We start from the raw sequence: 26,403 nt of genomic DNA, 5'->3' as shown, positions 1-26,403 counted from the left end.
ATCTTCATTGTCCTCCTCAACATCATTCCTGGCGTCGGAGAGCCTTTAAAATCCAGGCCCTTACACAAAAACAATCAGGCAGAGCCAACATGGATTATGATTTTTTAACTATCCTGCTACTACTTCCTTAATAATGGATTGCAATATTTTCCCTATGACATATGTTAGGCTAATTGGCCCATAGTTTCCTGCTTTCTGTCTCCCTCCTTTCTTGAATAGAGATGCTACATTTGCAGTTTTCCAATCTGCTGGGATCTTTGCAGAATCCAGGGAAATTTGAAAGATTGGTTGTAATCACAGAATTGTAATAGCACAGAAGGAGGCCACGTGGCCCATCGTGTCAGCACCGTCTTTGCTAGTGACCATTTCATCTAGTGCCACACCCCGCCTTCTCCCTGTAACCCTGCACATTCTTCCTTTTCATATAACAGTTTAATTCCCTTTTGAATGCTTAAATTGACCTGCATCCACCACACTGTCAGGCAGTGCATTCCAAACCTTAACCACTTCCTGCGTGAAAATCATTTTTCTCAAGTCACTTTTTGCTTATTTTACCAATTACTTTAAATCTGTTTCCTCTTGTTCTCAATCTCTTCACAAGTGGGAACAGTTTCTCCCTATCTACTCTTCCAGAACCGTCATGATTTTGAATACATCCACCCCCAACCTCCATCTCCAACCGCCCATTTCTTTCGAGTCTTGGACATGTTATTGCATCCTAAATACTTGGAAAGCTTTCTTGCAACTCCCTGTTTGATTTGCTCTACTCAAATGTGCCCCTCACATATCAAAACTCTCATAACCAGTCATGTTCTCTGCTGCTATATCCATAGTGCATTATTTTTCCTTAATGTTTTGGCAATCTTTGACGCTGACCACACCATCCTCATACAACGACTCCCTCTGTTGTCAAATTCTCTGGGACTGCTCTCGCTTGGTTTCAGTTGTACCTATTCAGTTGTAGCCAGAACAACTGAAACATTGGCTTCAGTTCCAAATCTTTGCAGTCCATCAGGAATCTATCCTTGTCCCCCTGCTGTTCCTCATCTACATACTATTCCTTGGCAACATCTTCGGAAGACGTGGGGTGAGCTTCCACATGTTTCCTGATGACTTCAGTTCTATCTCTCTGCTGCCTCTCTCTCTGCATAGTGGTAATCCAACGGCCCAGGCTAATGTCCTGGTTTCAGATCTCACATGGCAGCTGGTGGAATTTAAATTCAATTAATAAATTTAATTATTTTTTAAAAACTCTGGAATTGAAAGCTAGTCTCAGTAATGGTGCCATGGAAGGACATCTGCTGTCCTTAGCTGGTGTGGCCTACGTGTGACTGCAGATCCACAACAATGTGGTTGACTCTAAACTGCCCTCTGAAATGTCCTAGCGAGCCACTCAGTTCAAGGGCAACTAGGGATGGGCAACAGATGCTGGCCTGCCAGTGATGCCCACATCCCATGAAAGCATTTAAAAAAAAAAAAAAAAAAAATCCTTTTCAATACCTCTATGCTGTCGGACATTCACTTGGAATACCTGCAATTTCCTCCAGCTGAACAATGGAAGTCCAAAAACATTTTGACTTCATTCTCTTCCACAAACTCTGTATCTGAACTGCATCCCCCTCCCAGGCCACCATCTCGGGCTGAACCATAGCATTTGCAATCTTAGTGACCAATTCAATTCTGAGCCAACTTTGCAATCTCATCCTCTCCATCATGAAAACCGCCTACTTCCACTTCCATAACATTACCTGCTATTGCCCCATCTTTGCCCATATGCCACTGAAACTCTTAACCCTGTTTTGTCACTTCTGGACTTGACTGTTCCATTGCTTTCCTAGCCAGCGTTCTACCCTCCGTAAACCAGCTCATCCTAACCTCTGCTGCCTGCACTCCACAGCAAGTCTTGCTTGCCTATCCTGCTTATCCTCATTAAACCATATTGGTTCCCAATTCACCCAAACCTCAAATTTAAAAAGAGTCTCTTTGTGTTTAAATTTCTTAATGGCCTTACCCATCTATAACCTCCCTTCTACCCTACAACCATGCAACCTGAACTCTCCACTCCTCTGATTCTGGTCACTTGCCCTCGATTTGCTCTACTATTTGTGGCCATGCCTTCAAGCAACTAGGCTACATGCTCTGTAATTCCCTGCCCTGAACTTGCACCTCTGTATCACCACCATCTCCTTGAAGACTGTAAAACCTATCTCTTTGACCAAGCTCCTGGTCACACTTAGTAATATCTCCACCTTGGGACATTTTTCTCTACATTATAAGCACTGTATAAGTGCAGGTAGTTGTATTTTTGACCCGCAGTCTTTCCTTTGAAAGTACATTAGGAGACACTATATTGTAAGCTTTTTAAAAAAACTTTCTCTTACTTCAGCTTACCCTAAAACCGTAAAGGTCAACCAAGGTTTTAAACTTTTCTAACAACTGGTTGTATTCACATTATCTGTAAAACTGTTGCAACTTAAAAGCTGACAACTTAGTCAGTAATATAACTTGAAACTTAGAATGCTCAAATTCTTTTGCTTTGAGAGACTGAGGGGTTAATTTTCTGTTGACGTCCTTCATGATGTGCTGGCCCTTCTCGTGGTCTGTCTCTCCTTGATCTTGTTCTCTCCATAGATACTGCTTATTCTGCTGAATGTTTGCAGCATTTTCTGTTTCTGTTTCAGATTTCTAGTATCTGGACATTTTTTTGTTATTTTTAATTGATGTGACTTGTTTTTGTTGCTCAGTGCAGTGTACCATGAATTAAGAAAGCTATGTTACGGTAACATTTTAATTTCATAAAAGTAATTCATTGTGCAGATTTTAAAATAGCTGCAAATTCTGGAGCTCAAGGAAAATTAAGAAATGCTGAAAAGATGCAACAGGCTGGCCAACAGCTGAGAGAGAGGTTAATGTTAATCAGAACTTTTCTCTATTACCTTGCTGTGCATTTGTAGTTTTTTTTTTACTTTGAAGATAAACCATTGTCTTTGAATATGTCTAAATTTGCAGATGTTGCTCCATTTTGCTGTTCACTATTAAAATGAACATTGTGTATTTTGTCTACAGAGCCAGAAGTTGTTGTACCAGTTGGGATAATATTTGCAAGTGTAATTGTTAGTATACTGATGTGTTTAGTGATCCTGGGTGTTGGATTTTATGCGTATCTGAAGTATCTCAGAAAAGGTAAAATATTCTTTAATTCACTTTTTAGAAATTTAAGAAGCACATAAGCATTCAAAACTGTCTTATTTGAGCTCTTTCTCTGGCTCACTCATTCATTTGATAAATTTTCCTCATGTAAAGTTGAATTATCATATCATTGATCTGTACTGAGTTGGGTGATCCGTCAGTGTTTTTGTTTGGAGTGCTTTTCTTGGGGTTGGGCAGCGACTGATGCTATCAAAGGTCAATCTAAAGTTATACAACAAGCAGTATGCATGATATCATTGCAGCTTGTAAGCAAGGAGACCCAATACAGCAGGTCTGTTCAAATAAAAAAACTTCAGCTTTTTAAAAAAAAACATTTTTATAAACAGTATTTGCAAATAATCAATGGATAATGCTGTGAACAAGGTAATAACCCAGGCTTTTCTTTAAGTTAATACAATTAAAAACAAGTATTTTATTCTGCATTTGACTGAATATTACTTTGCATCTGTTTACTTCTCGACAGCTCAGTTTAAAACTAGTGTCCATAGAAAGGGGGAATTTTAAATATTGGTAAGATACCATGGCTTCAGCATTTGACAAAGTGAAACAGAAACAACTCTGAACAGAGAAACAGGATATGTAGAAACTAAAAGCAAGGAAGGCAGCTTGAAAACTACCCTCCTGTCTGTTTGCCCTCCCTATCCCCCCCCCCCTTCAGTCTCGTGAACGCTTGTACTCTCACTCCTTTGTGTGTTCTCACACCTATCTCACACTCAGCTTAATGTGTTTTCTGAAATTTATAAGCACAATATATTGCACTACTAATGCACTTGTTGCTAATCACTTTTTCTATTCCCAAAGAGTGGCTTTTTCAAAAAAATCTATAAATTGTTTTACTTAAGTTTTTGAAACTTAAACAATTTTTTTTTTTTTTGAAAAACTGCTACCAGGTAGAAAGTGCTAGAAAAAAAAAAGCTGATGAAAATGGTCCAGCTAACTAGTACTGATATATCCTGGGAAATTCGGTGCACTGCACTTTATCAGACTGCAGAAATCAAATTCAACTGAAAGTCACAGGTCCAAGCAAACACATTAGTTCTAAATGTAGGCTTTGGAAGAGGCTGCAGTCTTAAGTAAAAACCTTAATGAAGGCATTAAAAGACATGAGAATTCAGTCAATAAATGTAACCATATTAATGTGAAATATGTAATTTAAAATATTTGTACAATTTGATCTGTCTCTATCCACCGCAGTCTGTCTGTCTGCCTTTCATGCAGCTGATGTGTCTCCTATTTTGCTATCTCTCTTCCTTTTGGAGATTTGTGTTTGCCTGATCCCCTCTGTCTGTAGATCTTCCCAGATTTCTGTGCCTTCCTGATTTCTCTCTGGGTCTAGCTTTTTTTTGGATTATCTGTCTATGGAACACTGGTTTCTGTCATGCATTACTGATCTCTGCTGTTTTCAGTTACTGATTTCTGACCTTGTGGCCTGATGTTTCTCTACCTTTGCCTTAGCTTCTCACTTAGTCCCTGATTTGTCTATTTGTGTTTCTCTACCTCATAGTTATACTTTAACTTGGGGATGCTTATGATTATTTTGGTGAAGGCAAATTTGTTTTGATGAACATCTTATTTAATTTCATATTTAGTTATATGCTAAATCTACTGTTGTATTGTCGTGTTGATATTTATTATTCCAGTAATAGTAATGTTTAGTCATGGAATGGATTGATGCTGATATTTTTGAAGTGACAAAGACCTTGTGGCAAAGAATGGATAAACTTCTAAGTTTTTTTTTAGTTCCTCCAAAAGTTTCTGATATCAGCAAACCTCCACGGATTATACATTTGCAAGAAGCTCTTCTGAATTGTCAGATTTCTGGGTATAGGCCTGAGAACATTTCTGTTCACTGGTCACTACAAAGAAAATGGGAAGACAAGCCAAATGAGATTTATCAGTGGACCTATACAACTCAGAATCCTACAGCAGATGACCAGCAGAAACTTATTTCAATAAATGGATCTCAATTTGATGAGCAAGGTGGATCCTTCAAATTTGAGATGCCAGTTGTTAAGCACAACAATGATGGTAGCTCCAGTGTGCATTGCAAAGTTATGCTATTGCCTGATATTCATAAAGATGATGGAGCCACTCTGCAGGTTCAAGTCCAACATAGTACTCTTGCAAAGCCTATAATTAAGAAGATCATGCTGAAAGTTGAAGGAAGTAAGTAAATGTTGCAAGTGATATCAAATGAGCATAACTGAATAAATTTTGTTTATAAAGAGATATACCTGTACATTTATTTTTACATAGTTGAAACTACCTTGTTATGGAATGATTTCCAGAATATTATGGGTAAATGATCCACCATTACAAAATGGAAAAGTTGTCACTAACACATGAAGCCCGATATTGCTTTGCTCATTATGTATTTTATCCAATTCATTCTGTACATTCTGAGCTGCCTCCTCTTATACCAGTGCTCTCCTAGTGTTTAATTTTAACTTTGTATGAAGAGCAGATGTGCAACAAACACAGTTGGATCACAATGTTTGGAAAGCTGGTCCTATAGTGTCGCCTTCTGGTCTATAATTAATCAATCTTGTGAATTTAGACAGATGAAATCCTCTTGGTGTCATTTAAGCCTTGGGTTGTATGGAAGAATATTTAAATATTGAGCACAATTCTATAACATTTATACCAGGTTTGCTATTTTTCCTTTGTGAATTGATGAGAACAAGAGCAAGGGATGCTGCACGCGAGGGAGTTTTTGGTTGCAATGTTTACAGAACTGTTTTTGGCATTTTTCCATATTTATTGAAATTTTTAATTATGTATTTTTGGAGCAATATTTAGGAGCTAACTTTTGTTTACGACTTGTAATTTTTAAAAATGTTTCTCATGCACTATTTCTTGAATGAACTGGCATGATGAAATAAATCATGACCTGGAGATCAATAAGAACCAGATCGTACCTGTAGGCTTTGGCATACCATTTTGCAAATGACCAGGAATAACTGTCTCTGCTTACTATAAATTAGCAGGAATCAGTTGTAGGAACTCAGTGATGCCATTGATTCTCCAGCCAATGGAAAAGCCCCTGGAAAGGACGACATTATCTCTGAAATAATCAAGAGCGCCAAGCCTGCTACACTCTCAGCACTCCATGAACTGCTTTGCCTGTGCTGGGATGAGGGAGCAGTACCACAGGACATGCGCGATGCCAATATCATCACCCTCTGTAAGAACCACGGTGACCACGTTAACTGCAACAACTACCGTGGAATCTCCCTGCTCATCGTAGTGGGGAAAGTCTTCGCTCGAGTTGTTTTAAGTAGACTCCAGAAGCTGGCTGAGCATGTCTACCCTGAGGCACAGTGCGGCTTTCAAGCATTGACATGCTGTTCTCCCTTTGCCAGCTACAGGAGAAATGCCGCGAACAACAGATGCCCCTCTACGTTGCTTTCATAGATCTCACCAAAAAGCCTTTGACCTCGTCAGCAGACGTGGTCTCTTCAGACTATTAGCAAAGATCGGATGTCCACCAAAGTTACTAAGTATCATCACCTCATTCCATGACAATATGAAAGGCACAATTCAGCATAGCGGTGCCTCATCAGACCCCTTCCTATCCTGAGTGGCATGAAACAGGGCTGTGTTCTCACTGTTTGGGATCATCATCTCACTGCTGCTCTCGCATGCGTTCAAGTCTTCAGAAGAAGGAATTTTCCTCCACACAAGATCAGATGGCAGGTTGTTTAACCTTGCCCATCTTAGAGCGAAGACCAAAGTAGGGAAGGTCCTCATCAGGGACCTTCTCTTTGCTGATGATGCTGCATTAACATCCCACACAGAAGAGTGTCTGCAGAGACTCATTGACAGGATTGCGGCTGCCTGCAATGAATTTGGCCTAACCATCAGCCTCAAGAAAATGAATAACATGAGACAGGATGTCAGAAATGCTCCATCCATCAATATCGGCGACCACGCTCTGGAAGTGGTTCAAGAGTTCACCTACCTGGGCTGAACCATCGCCAGTAACCTGTCTCCCGATGCAGAAATCAACAAGCGCATGGGAAAGGCATCCGTTGCTACATCCAAACTGGCCAAGAGGGTGTGGGAAAATGGCACACTGACACGGAACACAAACGTCCGAGTGTTTCAAGCCTGTGTCCTCAATACCTTGCTCTATTGCAGCGAGGCCTGGACAACGTATGTCAGTCAAGAGTGACGTCTCGACTCATTCCATCTTCACTGCCTTCGGAGAATCCTTGGCACCAGGTGGCAGGACCGTATCTCCAACGTAGAAGTCCTGGAGGTGGCCAACATCCCCAGCATATACACCCTGTTGAGCCAGGGGCGCTTGAGATGGCTTGGCCATGTGAGCCGCATGGAAGATAGCAGGATTCCCAAGGAAGCATTGTACAGCAAGCTTGTCGCTGGTATTCGACCCACCGGCCATCCATGTCTCCGCTTTAAACGACGTTTGCTAACGCGACAGGAAATCCTGTGACATTGACCACAAGTCGTGGGAGTCAGTTGCCAGCGATTGCCAGAGCTGGCGGACAGTCATAAAGGCAGGGCTAAAGAGTGGCGAGTGGAAGAGACTTAGCAGTTGGCAAAAAAAAAAAGCTCAAGGAGAGAACCAACTGTGTAACAACCCCGACAACCAATTTTATCTGCAGTGCCTGTGGAAGAGTCTGTCACTCTAGAATTGGCCTTTATAGCCACTCCAGGTGCTGCTTCAAAAACCATTGTCTCTCGAGACAATGAGGCCAAAGAAGAAGTTGTAGGACCATGTCATCAGCGAAAACGACATTTGCAGACACCTTGCAACATATATATGGCAGTCCTAGTGGTCGGCAAGGCTATCACTCCACACAGCTATACCTTCAGTTTGTTCCTATCTAGCACTGTAAGGTCACCGAATGTGATGCCCACAAATATAAAACAATTGCACTGATCAGTATTTTCATATCTTTTCATACTGGATAGCATGACACAACTTTCCAATGTCACAACACTGCTTTATTTTGTGAAGTAGGTGGGGGAGATGCTGATGGCTGACATGCCCAAATGGAAGCTCTTTCTAGGTAACAGTTAGTGACCATATTTGTGTTGCAATAATTTATTGAATGAAGTCATTAAAAGTGTTTGGCAAAGCATTTAGTTGTGTATGCAACTTGACTGCGTGCCCTGCAGAGATATGGGTTTGATGAGATGCAGTGAAAGAGCTGTCATGTTGAGAGAGGGCTTGGCATGGGTAAGCATGGCAGCACTTTGTGACATGAAATCTTGGGCTGTTTGCTTTGTTCCTGTGTCCTGCAGATTAATTCGTGCTTGTCATTTCCCATGCTACATTTGTAGAGATTAAAAAATTTTAAAAAGTCATTTTTGAGCCTTTGCATAATTTTTTTTTCTCATTTGCCCATTTCTTTTAACTGGATACATGCCTTTAAATTTGAGCCTAAAGGATTGCACAGTTGGAACATTTTGCATGGTGTCTCATAGTTATATTTCCTGAATAAGCCTGAAGTAGTGTGGACCACATTTAAAATTCTATTACTGGCTATCTTGTACTGTCTGGTGAGGCCAGCTGTTTGGACTGTGTACAACAGCGTTAGATGCTTTTTTTTGCCTGAATTTCCCTTTGTACTTGATAGGCAGTAGGTAACAAACTTTTTTTAATGTAGTCTATACGCTATAACTTCTGAGAACTTTTAAAATAGTAAATATTTTATTTTATTCCCTTTTGAAAAAAAGTTGAACCGAGGATGACTGATATAGTAATACCGCCTCATATTATTCATGAAGAAGTGCTCGCCGTGACCTGCCCTATCAATGGATTTAAACCCAGACCGCTGGCTATCACTTGGTACAAACAAAAGAACGGCATAACCAAAGAAATTGTGAAACTTGAGCCAGGAAAAACAGAATTCATTGATGGGAGAGAAACAGAGCAACCCAAATATGCCCACAGTATAACTGAACTGGAATATGAAGACAACACATACAGTGTCACCAGCATTCTACTTTTTATACCAACCATTTGTGAAGACCATGACGCAGGGTATGTTTGTGAAGTAAAACATCCAGCCACGAATTCATCACTATGTAAAGAGGTTAATTTAAATATAAAAGGTATTGTCAGCATTTCTCTGACCATTTTATTTAACATGTTTTTCTACCGTTTTAGCTACAATATTTGTTTTCTGAAAATCACAATGAATAATTAGAGTGCGTTTTTCAAGAGGTTAAAAGAATATTAGATTAGGTGGGTGGTTAGTTAGCAGTAAGACATTCACCTGACATTGCTTGTGTTGCAATCACAGGACTGTTTGTTTTGTAAGATGTGATCAGGTTTACAAGATCTTGGGTAAGGTGGAACAATCAGGAATAGTGAAACATTCCACCTGAGGGTGAGAAAGACATTTGCTATATTTGTGAAGCCCTTCTTGTGGATTATCTTGCAGTGGATATCATAGGGTGAAGAAGGGGAAATGAAAACTGTAACTGAGAGTTTTTGGTTATATTAAAATATAGTGGATTCATTTTTACATTGAATTTAGTTTATTGAACATCTGTCTAAAATTTGGGCAGGCCTGTTTTAACATTAAATTATACAGAATTTCATTTTGATAAACTAAGTTTGTGGCTCCCCTCACTTTCTGCTGACCAATTTGCTCTCTCCTGGTCTCCCAGTCCTTGGTTGTTGCTGTGGTGTCTGGAATGTAGAAAAGGTACTTCACAGAGGTGTAATCAGAATAAGCCAGAGAAGCAGGTATTAAGAGGATTGAGGAGCTGTGTTTTAAGGAGAATCTTGAAAGAGTAGAAGTGGGTAGAAAGGCACAGGAGTTTAGGGAAGGAATTCCAAAGCATGCAAACTAGGCAGCATAAGCCACTAGTGCTGCTAAGGGTTAGCAGGTGTGTGTTGGGGGAGGAAGAATGCATTAGAGGTCAGAATTAGAGCGATGGAGAATATGGATTGGGGGGTTTTAGGTTGGGAGGAGGTTAGAGTTGTCGGAAGGAGAAAGGCCATGGGAGATTCAACTTCGAGAATTTTAAATTGAAAGGACTTGGAGCCAATGTACCTTAGTGATTGTTAAATGAGGCTTGGTGTTGGACAGGGCACAGGTAGCTGAATTTTGGATGAACTGAAATTTACTGATGGTGCAGAATGGGATTTAGGCCAATAAATCATTGTAATAATAGAGCCTGGAAGTAAGAGACACAGATGAGGGTTTCAGGGGCACATGGGCGGAGATGGAGAGGAGTTAGATTATATTATAGAGCTGGAAGGAAGCCCACTTTCTGATGGAGCGATGGAATCCGATAGGATGCCGAAGTAGTGAATAGTCTGGTTCAGATCCGTCAGAGAGTCAGTGGCAATATTATGGAGTTTGTGGCAGAGGATGAAGACATCGGCCGGAATTTTACGCTGCCACAGAGGGTCGGAGGGCGGCGTAAAATTGAGCGGCAGGCTCCGGGAGGCCTAACCGCCCCGAATATCCGCCTCCGACCAAGTTTGCGGAGGTCCGGAGGTGAGAAGCGGCCCGCTCGCCCAACGCCAATCAAGACCCTTAAGTGGCCACTTAATGGCCCTTGCCCACCTCCGCAGGTATTTTACCCGTGGCAAGCGGGTGTGCCGGGTACGTGAAAGGCCACCCAGCCATAGCTGTTGGCCTTTCCGCATCCCGGGGGGGCCGCCCCGCCTCCCAACCCAACCCCGGGATCCAAGACGCCCTCCCTCCCCCCAAACGACTACCCTACCCTCACCAGGGCGTGACCAATTCCCCTGGTGAGGCTGTCCGAACTTATCTTCTGTCCCGGTTCCATTGCGTCCTCCTCTGTCGGATGGGCTGCAGTCTCAGCAGTGGCGCTGCTGAGACTAAGAGCTGCTGGCCCGCTGATTGGCCGGCAGCTCACTGAGGCAGGACTTCCTCCCTCAAGTGGGTGTAAGTCCTGCCTTGGGCCAATTGAAGCCTGGGGATCCGTAAAATACTGGACAGATCCCCAGGCTGGGCGGGAGCGGGATCGGCACCGACATTTACGTCAGAGTCCGGCTCCCGACCGCCCAGCGTAAAATTCCGGCCATAGGCTTTGGGCTTCCTAACATTTAACTGGAGGAAATTGTGGTTCATTCAATACTGGATATAAACCTGGACTGTGTGCAAAGCTGGCCAAGTAGTGCTCTGCATAACTTTTACAAACAGCTCTGCTGTGTTGTTCTGACTCTGTCAATGCATTTAATAACATGAGATCAGGGTTCATGATAGTCGGGGTACTTATCCGATCTACTGCTTTTGTTAATTTGATATTGGCAGGCACAATGGTGTTGACGATGCCTCATCTCAGCACCAAAAGCAGAACTCCCTGATGTAGCAAAGCTTGAATATGTAGAAGTATTTTGTTCCCTAGATTATTTTGAAGTATAGCGAAACTTGACTGTGTATGGTTTTGTTACAGTGCACACTATTCCAAAACTAACTGTTTGCTTAATAGTGTGTTGAAATATGTTAGAATTTGGGGGTCAGAGTCGATTAACCCCTTCACTGTCCAGTTCCAAATTGATTCGAGTGATACCCTTATTGGTGACAGTTCAATTTCTTTCATTATAAGCAAACACTGACTAATCTAGGGAACAAACATGTTAATGCCTGAGCAGTAGTATCAAAGTGCAACTGCATTACCGTAATGCTTTAGATAGAAGGGCGATTGCCGTGTGACTACTCCAATGGTCAGTCAATGCGACATATACATGTGTTGTCCCTCTGCCAGCCTGTCCTTCCCTGAGGGTTTGTCTGTAGGATGGTCCCAAGCCCCTAGACAAATTGCTCTACACCTTAAGTGCTCAGAGCACCCTTTCTTATTACTTTGCTACACAGCAAAACTGATGGAGACCAATCTAACCCAATCGTTGCTTTACTAGGATTCGAGCTGCCCAATTGAAAGATATGTCACCTATCCATCTTCCTGCCCAGGCCATATCAGAGTCTTGCGATCCCTGGCTTTAAATGTTTTCACACGGTTGGACTCCTATCAGCTCATAAACATTCCAATGACGAGCTTAACTGAAGCAAGGAAATATGGTGGCCTTGGTTTAGGATTCAAGACTCTATTGCTTCCTCTGCTTTCAATCTGGACCTCTGGAAGTCGACCACTGTGTTTATCTTTTAGTTCTCTCACACACAGTCTGTTTTAACACACTGCTTGAATTCCTGCTGAAATTTATTTTTTGACCATTTCATTCCTTTTAAAACATTTGGGATCAATAAAACATTTGTCCATTGATGGTCCAGGCCACAGTTTCCCATCATGTCACTTCTCGGCCACTTCTAACCAGGGCGTATCGCAAGCAGGGATAAAAATATAGTTAAGTAGAAGATTAAGTATAAGCATTTTATTAAATGACAGTTCGTGAAAAATCTAATTTACAATGTTCTGAAACTCATTTACAAAGCTGGAGAATTGTGAAGTCACATTAAATGCAATTAAAGAAGTCTGCAGTCAGTCATAGTATTTAAGTTAACTCTTAATTAACAAGAAAACTTGAAGTAGGAATGTCTCAGGATTCTCACACATTTTTCACTTATTCAAAAACGAAATACTACGGATGCTGAAAATCTAAAATAAACATGGAAAATGCTCAGCAGGTTTGGCAGCATCTGTGGAGAGGACACAAACACAAGAACATAAGAATTAGGAGCAGGAGTAGGTCATTCGGTCCCTCGAGCCTGCTCTGCCATTTGATAACATCATGGTTGATCTGATTGCAGCCTCAATTCCACTTTCCTGTCTGTCCCTATATAACTCTAGACTCCCTTGTCAAATAAACAAAAAATCTAACTCAGCCTTGAATATGTATTCAATGACCCAGCCTCCACTGCTCTTTAGGGAAGAGAATTCCACAGATTAACGACCCTCAGAGAAAAAGTTTCTCCTCCTCTCAATCTCAAATGGGAGACTCCTAATTCTTAGACTGTGTCCCCTAGTTCTGGATTCGCCAAGAAGGAGAAACATCTGCTCAGCATCCACACTGTCAAGTGCCCTCAAGATCTTTTATGTTTCGATAAGATCACCTCTCATTCTTCTAAACTCCAATGGGTAGAACCTGTGCAACCTTTCCTCATAAGATAACCCCTTCATCCCAGTCGAGTCAACCTTCTCTAAACTGCTTCTAACGCAATGATAGCCTTTCCTAAGTAAGGAGACCAAAATTGCACACACTACTTCAGATGCAGTCTATCTAAGGCCCTGTACAGCTGTAGCAACACTTCCCTACTTTTATACTCGATTCTCCTTGAAATAAACGGCAACATTTCATTTGCCTTCCTAATCACTTGCTGTGCCTGCTACCAACTTATTGTAATTCATGTTCCAGGACAACCAGATCCCTCTGTACCGTAGAGTTCTGCAGTCTCTCTCTATTCAAATAGTATACTGTTTTTCTATTCTTCCTGCCAGATTGGACAAGTTCACACTTTCCCACATTATAACTCCATCTACCAAATATTTGCCCACTTAACCCATCTAAATTCCTTTCTAGACACTTTCTGTCCTCTTGACAGCTTACTTTCCTACCTACCTTTGTGTCATCAGCAAATTTAGGTACCATACATTTCGTCCCTTCGTCTAAGTCATTGATATAGATTGTAAATAGTTGAGGGCCCAGCATTGATCTCTGTGACACTCCACTAATAATGACCTGAAAATGACCCATTTATCCCTACTCTCTGCTTCATGTCAGTGAACAATCCTCTATCCATGCTAATATGTTTTCCCCTATACCATGAGCTCTTATTTTGTGCAGTAACCTTTTGATGTGGCACCTTATCGAATGCCTTTTGGAAATCCAAGTACACTACGTCTGCGGGTTTCTCTTTATCCACTTTGCTTGTTACTTACACAAGAACTCTAATAAATTAGTCAAACATGATTTTCTGTTCACAAAACCATGTTGGCTCTGCCTGATTGAATTATGATTTTCTAAATGCCCTATTACCTCCTCAATAATGGATTCTAGGATTTTCCCTATGACAGATGTTAAGCTAACTGGCCTATACTTTCCTGCTTTTTTGTCTCCCTCATTTCTTGAATAGAGGTGTTACATAGAGAAAGAGTTAACGTTTCATGTCTGTGACCTTTCATCGGAATGCTTATTGATAGATTCTGTGGATCCCAGGGTAGAATAATGAGGGTGAAGTTAGGATATCCCTTCTAGTGTGGGTACAAAGATAATTACAGCACAGGAACAGGCCCTTCGGCCCTCCAAGGGTACTTTCAGAAATGATCAGTAAGGTGCAGCTAATGGGCCTATCCAGTGATAGAATGGTTAGTAGCTATTTGTTGGATTTTGTGAAGGGATGACAATACAGATGTATAATTAAAACCAAACATTTGCACTGTAGTTTGTAAAGTTGTCGAGCTGAAGTCTGTTTCTGCTTAAACTGTTATGCTTCTTTTGAATGATTCAATCCAAAATCAGTTTTAAAAATATTGCTGCAGATATTTCACTGTTCAATGCTATCAAAATTCTCCATCTTTCCTCAGCTATCCCAAAATGTGATGATATAAAACTGACACCAGAAGCTCCAATTGTAGATGAACGTGCATGTGCATCTTGTAGAATATATTCCTTCTTTCCAAAAGATATTAAAGTTATTTGGAAAAAGGATGGTATCATATTGGAGGTAATGAATGCTGATACTGAAGCAGTCCTCGGAAAGGATGGCCTTTATTATTTTACAAGTCGTCTGAAATTCACACCTGTTAGGGAAGATTTTGGCAAGATGTTGACTTGTGAATTCCAGCACAAAAGTATCACAGAGTCCAGAAAGACTGCATGTGAACTAGCTCCTTTGGGTAAGTAAAATGTTTTATATTGACATTATTATATTAAAATATTCTAATGTTTATTTTGGAACACTATTCATATGTAGTTGGTTTTGTTAGGAACATAGGAAATAGGAGCGGGAGTAGGCCATTCGGCTCAACCACCATTCAAACATATGGCTGATCACCGACCTCTACACCATTGTTCCCCCACTATCCCCATATCGCTTGATGTCATTAGTATCCAGAAATCAATTAATTTCAGTCTTGAACATGCTCAATGAGCTTCCACAGCCCTCTAGGGTAGAGAATTCCAAAGATTCACACCTTTTGAGTAAAGAAATTCCTCCTCATCTCAGTCTTAAATGGCCTACCCCTTATTCTGAGACTAAGTCCCTGGTTCTAGACTCACCAGCCGGAGGAAACATCCTATCCATATCTACCCTGTTATGCCCTGTAAGAATTTTGTAAGTTTCAATGAGATCACCTCTCATTCTTCGAAACTCTAAAGAATACAGGCCCAGTTTCTGCAATCTCTCCACGTAAGACAGTCCTGCCATCACAGGGATTAGTCTGGTGAACCTTCATTGCACTCCCTCTATGGCCAGTATATCTTCCTTTTAGATAAGGAGACCAAAACTGTACACAGTACTCCAGTCTCACCAAGACTCAACACAATTGCAGCACGACATCTTTACTCCTGTACTCAAAGCCCTTTGTAATGAAGGCCAACATAGCATTTGCCTTCCTAATTGCTTGCTTTTAGTGACTCATGAACAAGGACACCCAGGTCCCTTTGGTCATCAACACTTCCCAATCTCTCACCATTTAAGAAATACTCTGCCTTTCTGTTTTTTTTTCTGCCAGAGTGGATAACTTCACACTTATTCACATTATATTCCATCCGCCATGTTCTTGCCTATTCAATTAGCCTGTCCAAATCCCCTTGAAGTCTCCTCACAACTTCCATTCTCATCTAGTTTTGTGTCATCAGCCAAATTGAAAATATTACAGTTGGTCCACACATCCAGATCATTTATATAGATTGTGAACAGCTGTCTCTGAAGCATTGATTCTTGTAGTACCCCACTAGTAACAGCCTGTCATCCTGAGAATGACCTGTTTATTCCTACTCTCTGCTTTCTGTTTGTTAGCCAATTTTCAATCCATAGCAGTATGTTACCTCCCCAATCCCATGTGCTCTAATTTTGTTGACTATCCTCTTGTGTGGGACCTTATCAAATGCCTTCTGAAAATCCAAATACACTATATCCACTGGTTCTCCTTTATCTGTGCTACAAGTAACATCCTCAAAAAAACTCTGACAGGTTTGTCAAGCATGATTTCCCTTTCATACATCCACGTTGACTCTGCTCAATCATATTATTTTCCAAGTGTCTAGTTATCACGTCCTTTATAATGGATTCTAACATTTTCCCTATTGCTGACATCAAACTAACTGATGATCCATCTTGGCGGCCTCCTGAAGTCCCCAGCATCACAGATGCCAGACTTCAGCCAATTCGATTCACTCTGCGTGATATCAAGAAATGACTGAAAGCACTGGATATTGCAAAGGCTATGGGCCCTGACAATTTTCCAGCAATAGTACTAAAGACCTGTGCTCCAGAACTTGCCGCACCCCTAGCCCCCGTACAACTACAACACTGGCATCTACCTTGCAATGTGAAAAATTGCCCAGGTATGTCCTGTACATAAAAAGCAGGACAAGGGGCGGCATAGTGGCGCTGTGGTTAGCACCGCAGCCTCACAGCTCCAGTGACCCGGGTTCAGTTCTGGATACTGCCTGTGCGGAGTTTGCAAGTTCTCCCTGTGACCATGTGGGTTTCTGCCAGGTGCTCCGGTTTCCTCCCACAGCCAATGACTTGCAGGTTGATAGATAAATTGGCCATTGTAAATTGCCCCTAGTGTAGGTAGGTGGTAGGAAAATTGAGGGAAGGTGGAGATGTGGTAGGGAATATGGGATTAATGTAGGATTAGTATAAATGGGTGGTTGATGGTTGGCACAAACTCGGTGGGCCGAAGGGCCTATTTCAGTGCTGTATCTCTCTGACTCTCTAAGTCCAACCTGGCCAATTACTTCCCCATCAGTCTACTCTCAATCATCAGAAAAGTGATGGAAGGTGTCATCAATAGTGCCATCAAGCAGCACTTGCTTAGCAATAACCTGCTCTGTGATGCTCAGTTTGGGTTCTGCCAGGGCCACTCAGCTCCTGACCTCATCACAGCTTTGTTTCAAATGTGGGTGAAAGAGATGAACTCGAGGTGAGGAGAGAGTGACTGCCCTTGACATCAAGGCAGCATTTGACCGAGGGTGGCATCAAGGAGCCCTAGCAAAACTGGAGTCAATGGGAATCGGGGGGGAAACTGTCCGCTGGTTGGAATCATACCTAGTGCAAAGGAAGATGGTTTTAGTTGTTGGAGGTCAATCATCTGAGCTTCAGGACACCACTGCAGGAGTTCCTCAGGGTCGTGCCTGAGGCCCAACCATCTTTAGCTGCTTCATCAATGACCTTCCTTCAATCATAAGGTCAGAAGTGGGGATGTTCACTGACGATTACACAATGTTCAGCACCATTCGCAACTCCTCAGGTACTAAAGCAGTCCGTGCAAAAATGCAGCAAGACCTGGACAATATCCAGGCTTGGGCTGATGTGTGGCGCGAATGTTACTTGCCACTTAAGTGCCAGGGAATGACCATCTCCAACAAGAGAGAATCTAACCATATCCCCTTGACCTTCAATGGCATTACCATCGCTGAATCCCGCCACATCAACATCCTAGGGGCTACCATTGACCAGAAACTGAACTGAAGTAGCCATATAAACACCGTGGCTACAAGAGCAGGTCAGAGGCTAGGAATCCTGCAGCAAGTGACTCATTATATGACTTCCCAAAGCCTGTCCACCATCTATAAGGCATAAGTCAGGAGTGTGATGGAGTACTCTCCACTTGCCTAGATGGGTGCAGCTCCAACAACACTCAAGAAGCTCGACACCATCCAGGACAAAGCAGCCCACTTGATTGGCACCCCATCCACAAACATTCACTCCCTCCACCACCGATGCACAGTGGCGGAGTGTGTACAGTTTACAAGATGCACTGCAGCAACACACCAAGGCTCCTTCGACAGCACCTTCCAAACCCGTGACCTCTACCACCTCGAAGGACAAGGGCAGCCAATGCATGGGAACACCATCACCTGCAAGTTCCCCTCCAAGCCACACACCATCCTAACTTGGAACTATATTGCCATTCCTTCACTGTCGCTGGGTCAAAATCCTGGAACTCCCTTGCTAACAGCGCTGTGGGTGTACCTACCTCACATGGACTGCAGCGGTTCAAGAAGGCAGCTCACCACCACCTTCTCAAGAGCAATTCGGGATGGGCAATAAATGCTGGCCTAGCCAAAGATGCCCACATCCCATGAATTAATTTTTAAAAAAAAGGTCTGTATTTCTCAGTTTTCTCTCTCACTCCCTTCTTAAATAGTGGGGTTACATTTGCTACTTTCTAGTCTGCAGGAACTGTTCCAGAATCTAATTTTGAAAGATAACCACCAATGCATCCACTATCTCTGTAATCACCTCCTTCAATACTCTGGGCATGTAGTTCATCCGGTCCAGGGGATTTATCAACTTTCAATCCAGTTACTTCTTCGAGCACTACCTCTTCATTGATACTAATTTCTTTCAGTTCCTCATTTTACAGGTCCCTTGGTTCCCTAGTATATCTGGGAGATTTTCTGCATCTTCCTCCATGAAGACAGGCACAGAGTATTTGTTTAGCTTCTCTACCATTTCCCCATTCTTCACCACAAATTTTTCTGTCTCTATCTCTAATGGAGCCATATTTGCCCTTGCTAATCTTTTTCTTCTCACATACCTAAATAAGCTTTTACTGCCTGCATTTATAGCTTGTTAGCTTGCATTCATATTCTCCTTTCCCTTTCTTTATCAGTTTCTTGGTCCACCTTTGCTGGATTCTAAATTGTTCCTAATCCTCGGGCTTACCCCGTTTTTGGAAACCTTTATAAGCCACTTACTTTGACCTAATGCAATTTTTTACTTTTTTGGTTAGCCACAGTTGATTCACCTTTCTTGTTGGGTTTTTGTGTCTTAGAGAAATTTATATTTGTTGAAAACCATGTAATACTTGTTTAAATACTAGCCATTGCCTGTCTACTGTCAAATCTTTTAATGTATTTCCCAATCCACGATAGCCACCTTACCCCTCATACCTTCATAGTTTCCTTTGTCCTGGTTTCAGAATGAACTATATCTCCTTCAAACTTTATGTAGAATTCTATCGTACTGTGATCTCTATTTCCTAATGGCTCCTTTATAGCAAGGTTATTAATTAATCCTTTCTCATTACATAATAAATCTAAAATAGCCTGATACCTTGTTGGTTCCTCAACATACTGCTCCAGAAACCCATCTCGTACACACTCCAGGAATTCATCCTCCACAGCATTAGTGCTAATTAGCTTTACCCAGTCTGTATGTAAATTGAATTAGCCCATTATTATTCTATAGCCTATGCTGCATGTAGTTCTAATTTCCTGATTTATACTGTGCCCAATATTACCACTACAGTTTGGTGGCCGATGTACAACTCCCTCCAATGTTTGTTGCCCCTTGCTGTTTCTCAGCTCCACCCAAACTGATTCTACATCTTGCTCCTTCAATCTCTCACTAATGTACTGATGTCAAGCCTTATTAACAGCGCTACCCCACCTCTGCCTTTCCTTCTTAAATGAAAAATAGCCTTGAATATTCAGTTCCCAGTCCTCGTCATCCTGTAACCACATCTCTAATGGCAATTAAATTATACCCATTTACCTCTATTTTTGCCTTCAAATCATCTACCTTTTGCGAATCTTGTGTGTATTCAGATAGAGTGCCCTTAACTTTGTCTTAACATTATTCCTCATTTTGATCCCCCTTTATGTTTGCCTTCATTTCATCTGCCTTCTAATTTCAGTAACTACTTTTCAGCTTCCCTCCAATCTGAGTTCCCTCTCAGGTTTCTAACCCCCTGCCAATTTAGTTGAAATCCTCCCCAAAAGCACTAGCAAATCTCCCTGTGAGGATCTTAGTTCCGGTCCTGCTAAGGTGAAACCTGTCCATCTTGTACAGGTCCCAATGCCTCGGAAATCTGATGCCCTCCCTCCTATACCAATTTTCCAGCCACGGGTTCAATCGCTCAGTCCTCCAATTCCTAGGCTCACTAGCACGTGGCACTGGGAGTAACCCTGAGATTACTGCATTTGAGGTCCTGCTTTTTAATTTCTTTCCTAACTCCCTAACCTCTACTTCAGGACCTCAACTCTCTTCCTACCTATGTCGTTGGTACCAATGTGGACCATGTTCACCCTCCCCCAGAAGAATGTTCTGCAGCTGCTTTGTGACATCCTTGACCCTGGCACCAGGGAGGCAACATACTATCCTGGAGTCACGTCTAAAGCTGCATAAACGTCTGTCTGTTCCCCTAACTAACGAATCCCCTCTCACTATAGCCCTTCCACTCTTCTTTCTCCCCTCCTGTGCAACTGAGCCACCCTTGGTGCCACGGGCTTGGCACTTGCTGCACTCCCCTGAGGAACCATCGTCTTCACCAGTATCCAAAATGGAAAACTGCTTAGCAAGTAAGATCAACTCGGGACTCCTCCACTACCTGTCTGGTTCTTTTAGACTGCCAGGCAGTCACCCATTCCCTCTCTGCCTTCATGCTGCTAACTTGCGGTGTGACCACCTCCCTAAACTTGCTATCCACGTAGGTCTCTGGCTCGTGGATGCACCACTGTGTCTCCAGCCACAGCTCGAGTTCTGGAGCTCAAGCTTCTGCAGCCAGTGACACTTCCTGCAAATGATACATAGTGCATCCATGACTTCCCACATACCACAGGAGGCACACTCCACTCTGCCGAGCTGCCCTGCCATACCTTAACTTTACAGTTAATTATTTTTAGTGGAATAAGTAGAATGACTTAACAGTTACTCACCAATCAGTTTCTTCCCCTGTACCGAAATTAGAACCAAAAACTGGAGGTTGAAAAGGCAGGAGAAGAAAAGAAAGAGACAAATGAGTACCTCCTTCCTCTCGTCATTGAACTCCCTCACAAATCAAACTCTTGCTTCACGCTGTGTGCAAGCAGCATTTTCTAATTAGTAATTACTAATAAATTACATTAACTTAAACCTTAGTAATCCTAATAACCTTACCACTTATAAGCTAGCTACTTGAGGGTTATTTAAAAAAAAAGAACTGCTTTTTTTCTAATTTTCTTGCTATTTCCAGCAATTACGCTTGAACCAATCAACTTACGGCTTCCCTGTGATGTCACTGGTAGATTTTTTTTTTTCCCCCACTCTTCCTTCAAATCCAGCACACACCAACTTCCAGATAGCCTGTCTCTTGGCCATTCCACCAACTAGTTTTTTTTAGACAACATATTGCATTTGTGTGCTGCCTTTTAATCTCTGGGATGGACACTCAATTCAAGCCAGATTGATGAAATGAAGATCTTTCCGTGTTGCCTCCAGTTTACATTTAACGGTATATTTTTTGTGTTGTTACAGTATCTCCTCCATTAGTAAAATACATAAAAAGTATACCAGAATTCCCAATGATAGGAGAAGAAGCAACAATTGTATGCTATGCACATGGCTTCTTTCCAAAGGAAACAATGTTCATGTGGTTCAAAAATGATGAAAGAACTGATGATCCAGGAATTATTTCTACTGACCCCCAAAAAGATGAAGAGACTGGTCTTTTCTACCGTGAAAGTCAATGGAAATTGTTAATTAAGCCAGAATATCATCTGATGGAATTCAAAGTTGAGGTTCTTCATTTCCCAACTTCACACAGGCCTTCAAGGTCCAGTTTCATTTTACGTCTTAGAGGTAAGAATTCAGTGCATATTTTTTCTATACTGAACTACATTAGTACTAAACTTCATGTTAGCTGCATATTTCTATGAATTGGTGTTTTGATGAAAGGTCACAGAGCTGAAACATTAACTATTGCTTCTTTCTTCACAGATGCTGCCTGACCTGCTGATTATTTTCAGCACTTGCTGTTTTTATTTCAGATTTACAGCATCTGCAGTATTTTGCTTTTATCTATAAACAGGAATGTTTTGTCAAATTTTCACATTTAAATAACTACAACTGCAAAATTACTGCAAATGTTTTGTGTCAAAAATTCAGAAAGTGCTGATGTTTATGAAATATATATATTGTGCTTATATTTCCTACTTTCTGGTCCTTTTTTTATAACTAGATCACAGATTAGCATGAACTTCCAATACTTTCTTATTCTTTCATGGGATGTGGGCGTCACTGGCAAAGCCAGCATTTTATGCCCATTTCCAATTGCCCTTGATAACTCAGCAGCTTTCTAGGGCAGTTCAGAGTCAACCCCATTGCTGTGGTTCTGGAGTCACATGTAGGCCAGACAGGTAAGGACAGCAGATTTCCTTCCCTAAAGGACGTTAGTGAACCAGATGGATTTTAAAATGATAATTGGTAGTTTCATGGCACCATTAAAAGAGGCTACTGAGACTAGCTTTCAATTCCAGATTTTATTAACTAACTTAACTTATTAATTAATTGAATTAAATTCCACCAGCTGCCGTGATGGAATTTGAACCCATGTCCCCAGCATAATAGCCTGGTCCTCTGGATAACTAGCTCGGAGACATTACCACTACCATCTCTGACTCTGTGCAGTAAATTGCCTGCCCTTCATTGGACCCTCTATGCTACTTTATAGCGGGCAGGCAGTTTATTGCACTCAGTTGGGGATGCCATCCCTTTATGGGACAATCTTCCACTACCAGAGCCACCGGAAGCTACCTGCAGTACAAATATTGGAGAAGACCCCTGGAGAGGTAAGTGGAGTCGGGTCATGGGGTCAGGCAGGCAACAGGGTGGGGGGGGTGGTGGGGGGGGTTCTTCCCAGTAGGGACATCCAGCGCCACCAGGACGACCCTCTGGGAACCCTGGACTGCCCCCAAAGGAGGCCCCCTGTCCCCCCACCAGCCCACCAAACCCCATTAGGAGGCCACCAGGCTTTACGTGGTGGCATCTTCCTGTGGCAGAGGGCCCCTTCGCCTTCAACAAAAGTGAGGTGGAGGCAGCAAGAGGCCCTTAAGTGGCAAATTGATGGTCTTTCCTGCCATGGACAAAATGATAGGCGCCTGGACAACATTGGGAATGGCACAGCCTGCCATTTTGTTTGCCCACTCGCCTCTGTGCCAGCGTCCAAGGGCTGAACAAAATCCTGCCCTATCAGTTCCTCTTAATATTGAGAAAACTTCGATCACCCTCAGGCTTCTAAATTCCAGGGAATACTGTCCTACTTTATGTAATCTCATCTCTTAATTTAACTCTTGAGTCCAGGTATCATTGCACTGAACCTACACTGCACTCCCTCCAAAGTTAGCATATCCTTCCTAAGGTGTGATGCCCAGAACTGAACGCAGTATTCTACGCGTGTTGTAACCAGGTCTTTGTATAGCTGCAGCATGACTTCTAACACATTGTATTCTAGTCAGCTTGATATAAAGACCAGCATTCCATTAGCCTTTTTAATTATTTTTTGTACCTGCCCATGACATCTTAATGATCTATGTACATGGACCCCAAGTCGCTTTGAAGCTCCACTGTTTCTAACTTTTCACCTTTTTGAAAGTACTTTGATCTATCTTTTTTTAGGTCTACAGTGGATGGCCTCGCACTTGCCTATATTGAAATCCATTTGCACAGTTTTACCCATTCACTTAATCTATTAATATCTTTGTAACTTTATGCTACCATCTACACTGCTTCCAATGCTGCCTTTTTTGTGTCATCAACAAACTTGGATATGTGGCTGTCTATCAGATCATCTAATAAATACTGTAAATAGTTGAGGCACTAACACCGATCCCTATGGGACGCCACAAATCACATCCTGACAATTTGAGTATCTGTCCATTAGCCCTATTCTTTGTCTCATGTCACTCAGCTAATCTCCTAGCCAGGTCAATAATTTGCTCTCAATTCCATGAAGCAATTTATTGAATGTCTTCTAGACATCAATGTAAATAATATCCAAAGACATTCCCTGTCCTCTACTTTAGTCACCTCTTCAAAAAATTTAAACTGGTTTGTCAGACACAAGTCCACGTGGCTCTCTTTGATCAGTTGAAAATTTTCGAGGTATTCAGTCACTCCATCCTTAATTATAGATTGTAGTAATTTCCCGACAATAGATATTAGATTAACCAGTCTTTTTAATTCCCTGGTTTCCCTCTCTCACCTTCCTTAAATAGCGCAGTAACATGTGCAATTTTCTAATCTAAAGGAGTGGTTCCTGAATTGAGAGGACTTTGGAAGATTAAAGTTAGGGCAATGACAATGTTGTCACCGACTTTCTTTAAATCTCTGGTCCCGGGGAATTGTCACTCATTAGTGCCATTATTTTCTTCCTTGCATTAATGAGTTCCTGTCTCTGATTCAATATTTGCTTCATGGGATATCCAGAATTTTCCTGTACTGGAAAAATTGACAGTAATTCTCTAACATGTCTGCCATTTTCTTATTTTCATTTATAATGTCACCATTGCTATTTCTTAAGGGGGCCACATTACACTTAACCACCCTCTTTTCCCTAAAATAATAGTAAAAGTTGTTTGTGTTGATTTTGGTATCCTTTGCAAGTTTCTTTTCATACACACTTTTTGAAGCTCTTATTATCTGTTTTGTTATAGAACAAACAAAGAACAGTACAGCACAGGAACAGGCCATTCGGCCCTCCAAGCCTGCGCCGATCTTGATGCCTGCCTAAACTAAAACCTTCTGCACTTACGGGGTCCGTATTCCTCTATTCCCATCCTATTCATGTATTTGTCAAGATGCCTCTTAAACGTCTCTATGGTACCTGCTTCCACCACCTCCCCCGGCAACAAGTTCCAGGCACTCGCCACCATCTGTGTAAAGAACTTGCCTCGCACATCCCCTCTAAACTTTGCCCCTCGCACCTTAAACCTATGTCCCCTAGTAACTGACTTTCACCCTGGGAAAAAGCTTCTGACTATCCACTCTGTCCATGACGCTTATAACTTTGTAAACCTCTTTCATGTCGCCCCTCCACCTCCGTCGTTCCAGTGAAAACAATCCGAGTCTATCCAACCTCTCCTCATAGCTAATGCCCTCCAGACCAGGCAACATCCTGGTAAACCTCTTCTGTACCCTCTCCAAAGCCTCCACGTCCTTCTGGTAGTGTGGCGACCAGAATTGCACACAATATTCTAAGTGTGGCCTAACTAAAGTTCTGTACAGCTGCAACATGACTTGCCAAGTTTTATACTCTATGCCCCAACCGATGAAGGCAAGCATGCCGTATGCCTTCTTGACTACCTTATCCACCTGCGTTGCCACTTTCAGTGACCTGTGGACCTGTACGCCCAGATCTCTCTGCCTGTCAATACTCCAAAGGGTTCTGCCATTTACTGTATACTTCCCACCTGCATTAGACCTTCCAAAATGCATTACCTCACATTTGTCCGAATTAAACTCCATCTGCCATTTCTCCGCCCAAGTCTCCAACCGATCTATATCCTGCTGTATCCTCGGACAATCCTCATCACTGTCCGTAACTCCACCAACCTTTGTGTCGTCCGCAAACTTACTAATCAGACCAGCTACATTTTCCTCCAAATCATTTATATATACTACAAACAGCAAAGGTCCCAGCACTGATCCCTGCAGAACACCACTAGTCACATCCCTCCATTCAGAAAAGCACCCATCCACTGCTACCCTCTGTCTTCTATGACCGAGCCAGTTCCGTATCCATCTTGCCAGCTCCCCTCTGATCCCATGTGACTTCACCTTTTGTATCAGTCTGCCATGCGGGACCTTGTCAAAGGCTTTACTGAAGTCCATATAGATAACATCCATTGCCCTTCCTTCATCAATCATCTTTGTCACTTCCTCAAAAAACTCAATCAAATTAGTGAGGCACAATCTCCCCTTCACAAAACCATGCTGCCTCTCGCTAATAAGTCCATTTGTTATCCTTTGCTGTTCTCCCATTCACCAGGATCAGTGCTGTTTTTTGCATTCTTGTATGCTTTATTTTTCATTCTTTTATGTTGTCCTTACCCTTTTAGTTTTCCATGGCAAGTCGAGCTCTTGCTCAGTGCATCATATTGAATTTTTTTTTGCACACCTCCCAATGATCTTTTGTCATTTTACCCAGTACCATATTTGCCCGGTTTACAATGATCAGCGTCACATCCCGATGAAGTCGGCCTTACCTAAATCTAGAATCTCAGTATCTGTTTCATGTTTCTCTGTTGAAGCACAACATTGAACTCAATCATATTATGGTTGCAACAGATAA

General features: G+C 42.0%; 1 protein-coding gene and 1 long non-coding RNA gene across 5 annotated transcripts in view; one reads left to right on the top strand and one right to left on the bottom strand.

Moving 5' to 3' along the window:
- Positions 1-26,403, top strand: part of LOC137377048 (uncharacterized) — a 51,077-nt gene that overhangs the window by 14,487 nt on the left and 10,187 nt on the right. For 3 of the 4 annotated variants that reach the window (XR_010976352.1, XR_010976351.1, XM_068046243.1), the window contains exons 4-9: positions 3,067-3,183; positions 4,951-5,376; positions 8,917-9,294; positions 14,704-15,015; positions 21,591-21,914; positions 24,767-24,867. Coding sequence is in view for 2 of the 4 variants with exons in the window: in XM_068046243.1 (XP_067902344.1) it covers positions 3,067-3,183; positions 4,951-5,376; positions 8,917-9,294; positions 14,704-15,015; positions 21,591-21,914; positions 24,767-24,843 (1,634 nt within the window). In the remaining 2 variants the exon portion in view is untranslated. The remainder of the gene's footprint in view (positions 1-3,066; positions 3,184-4,950; positions 5,377-8,916; positions 9,295-14,703; positions 15,016-21,590; positions 21,915-24,766; positions 24,868-26,403) is intronic. The other variant, XM_068046244.1, reaches the window with a different exon arrangement.
- The window catches only part of LOC137377049 (uncharacterized), a 36,386-nt gene continuing 22,488 nt past the window's right edge, over positions 12,506-26,403 (bottom strand). Inside the window, exons 2-3 of the long non-coding RNA XR_010976353.1 lie at positions 21,014-21,053; positions 12,506-12,818 (exon numbers count right to left, since the gene is read on the bottom strand). This is a non-coding gene — a long non-coding RNA (uncharacterized lncRNA). The remainder of the gene's footprint in view (positions 12,819-21,013; positions 21,054-26,403) is intronic.

The sequence above is a fragment of the Heterodontus francisci genome, chromosome 14 (genome assembly GCF_036365525.1).
Source record: "Heterodontus francisci isolate sHetFra1 chromosome 14, sHetFra1.hap1, whole genome shotgun sequence".
NCBI lineage: Eukaryota > Metazoa > Chordata > Chondrichthyes > Heterodontiformes > Heterodontidae > Heterodontus > Heterodontus francisci.
The sequence above is the reverse complement of the archived record's forward strand: the minus strand, read 5'-3'. Positions and strand labels throughout refer to the sequence as shown.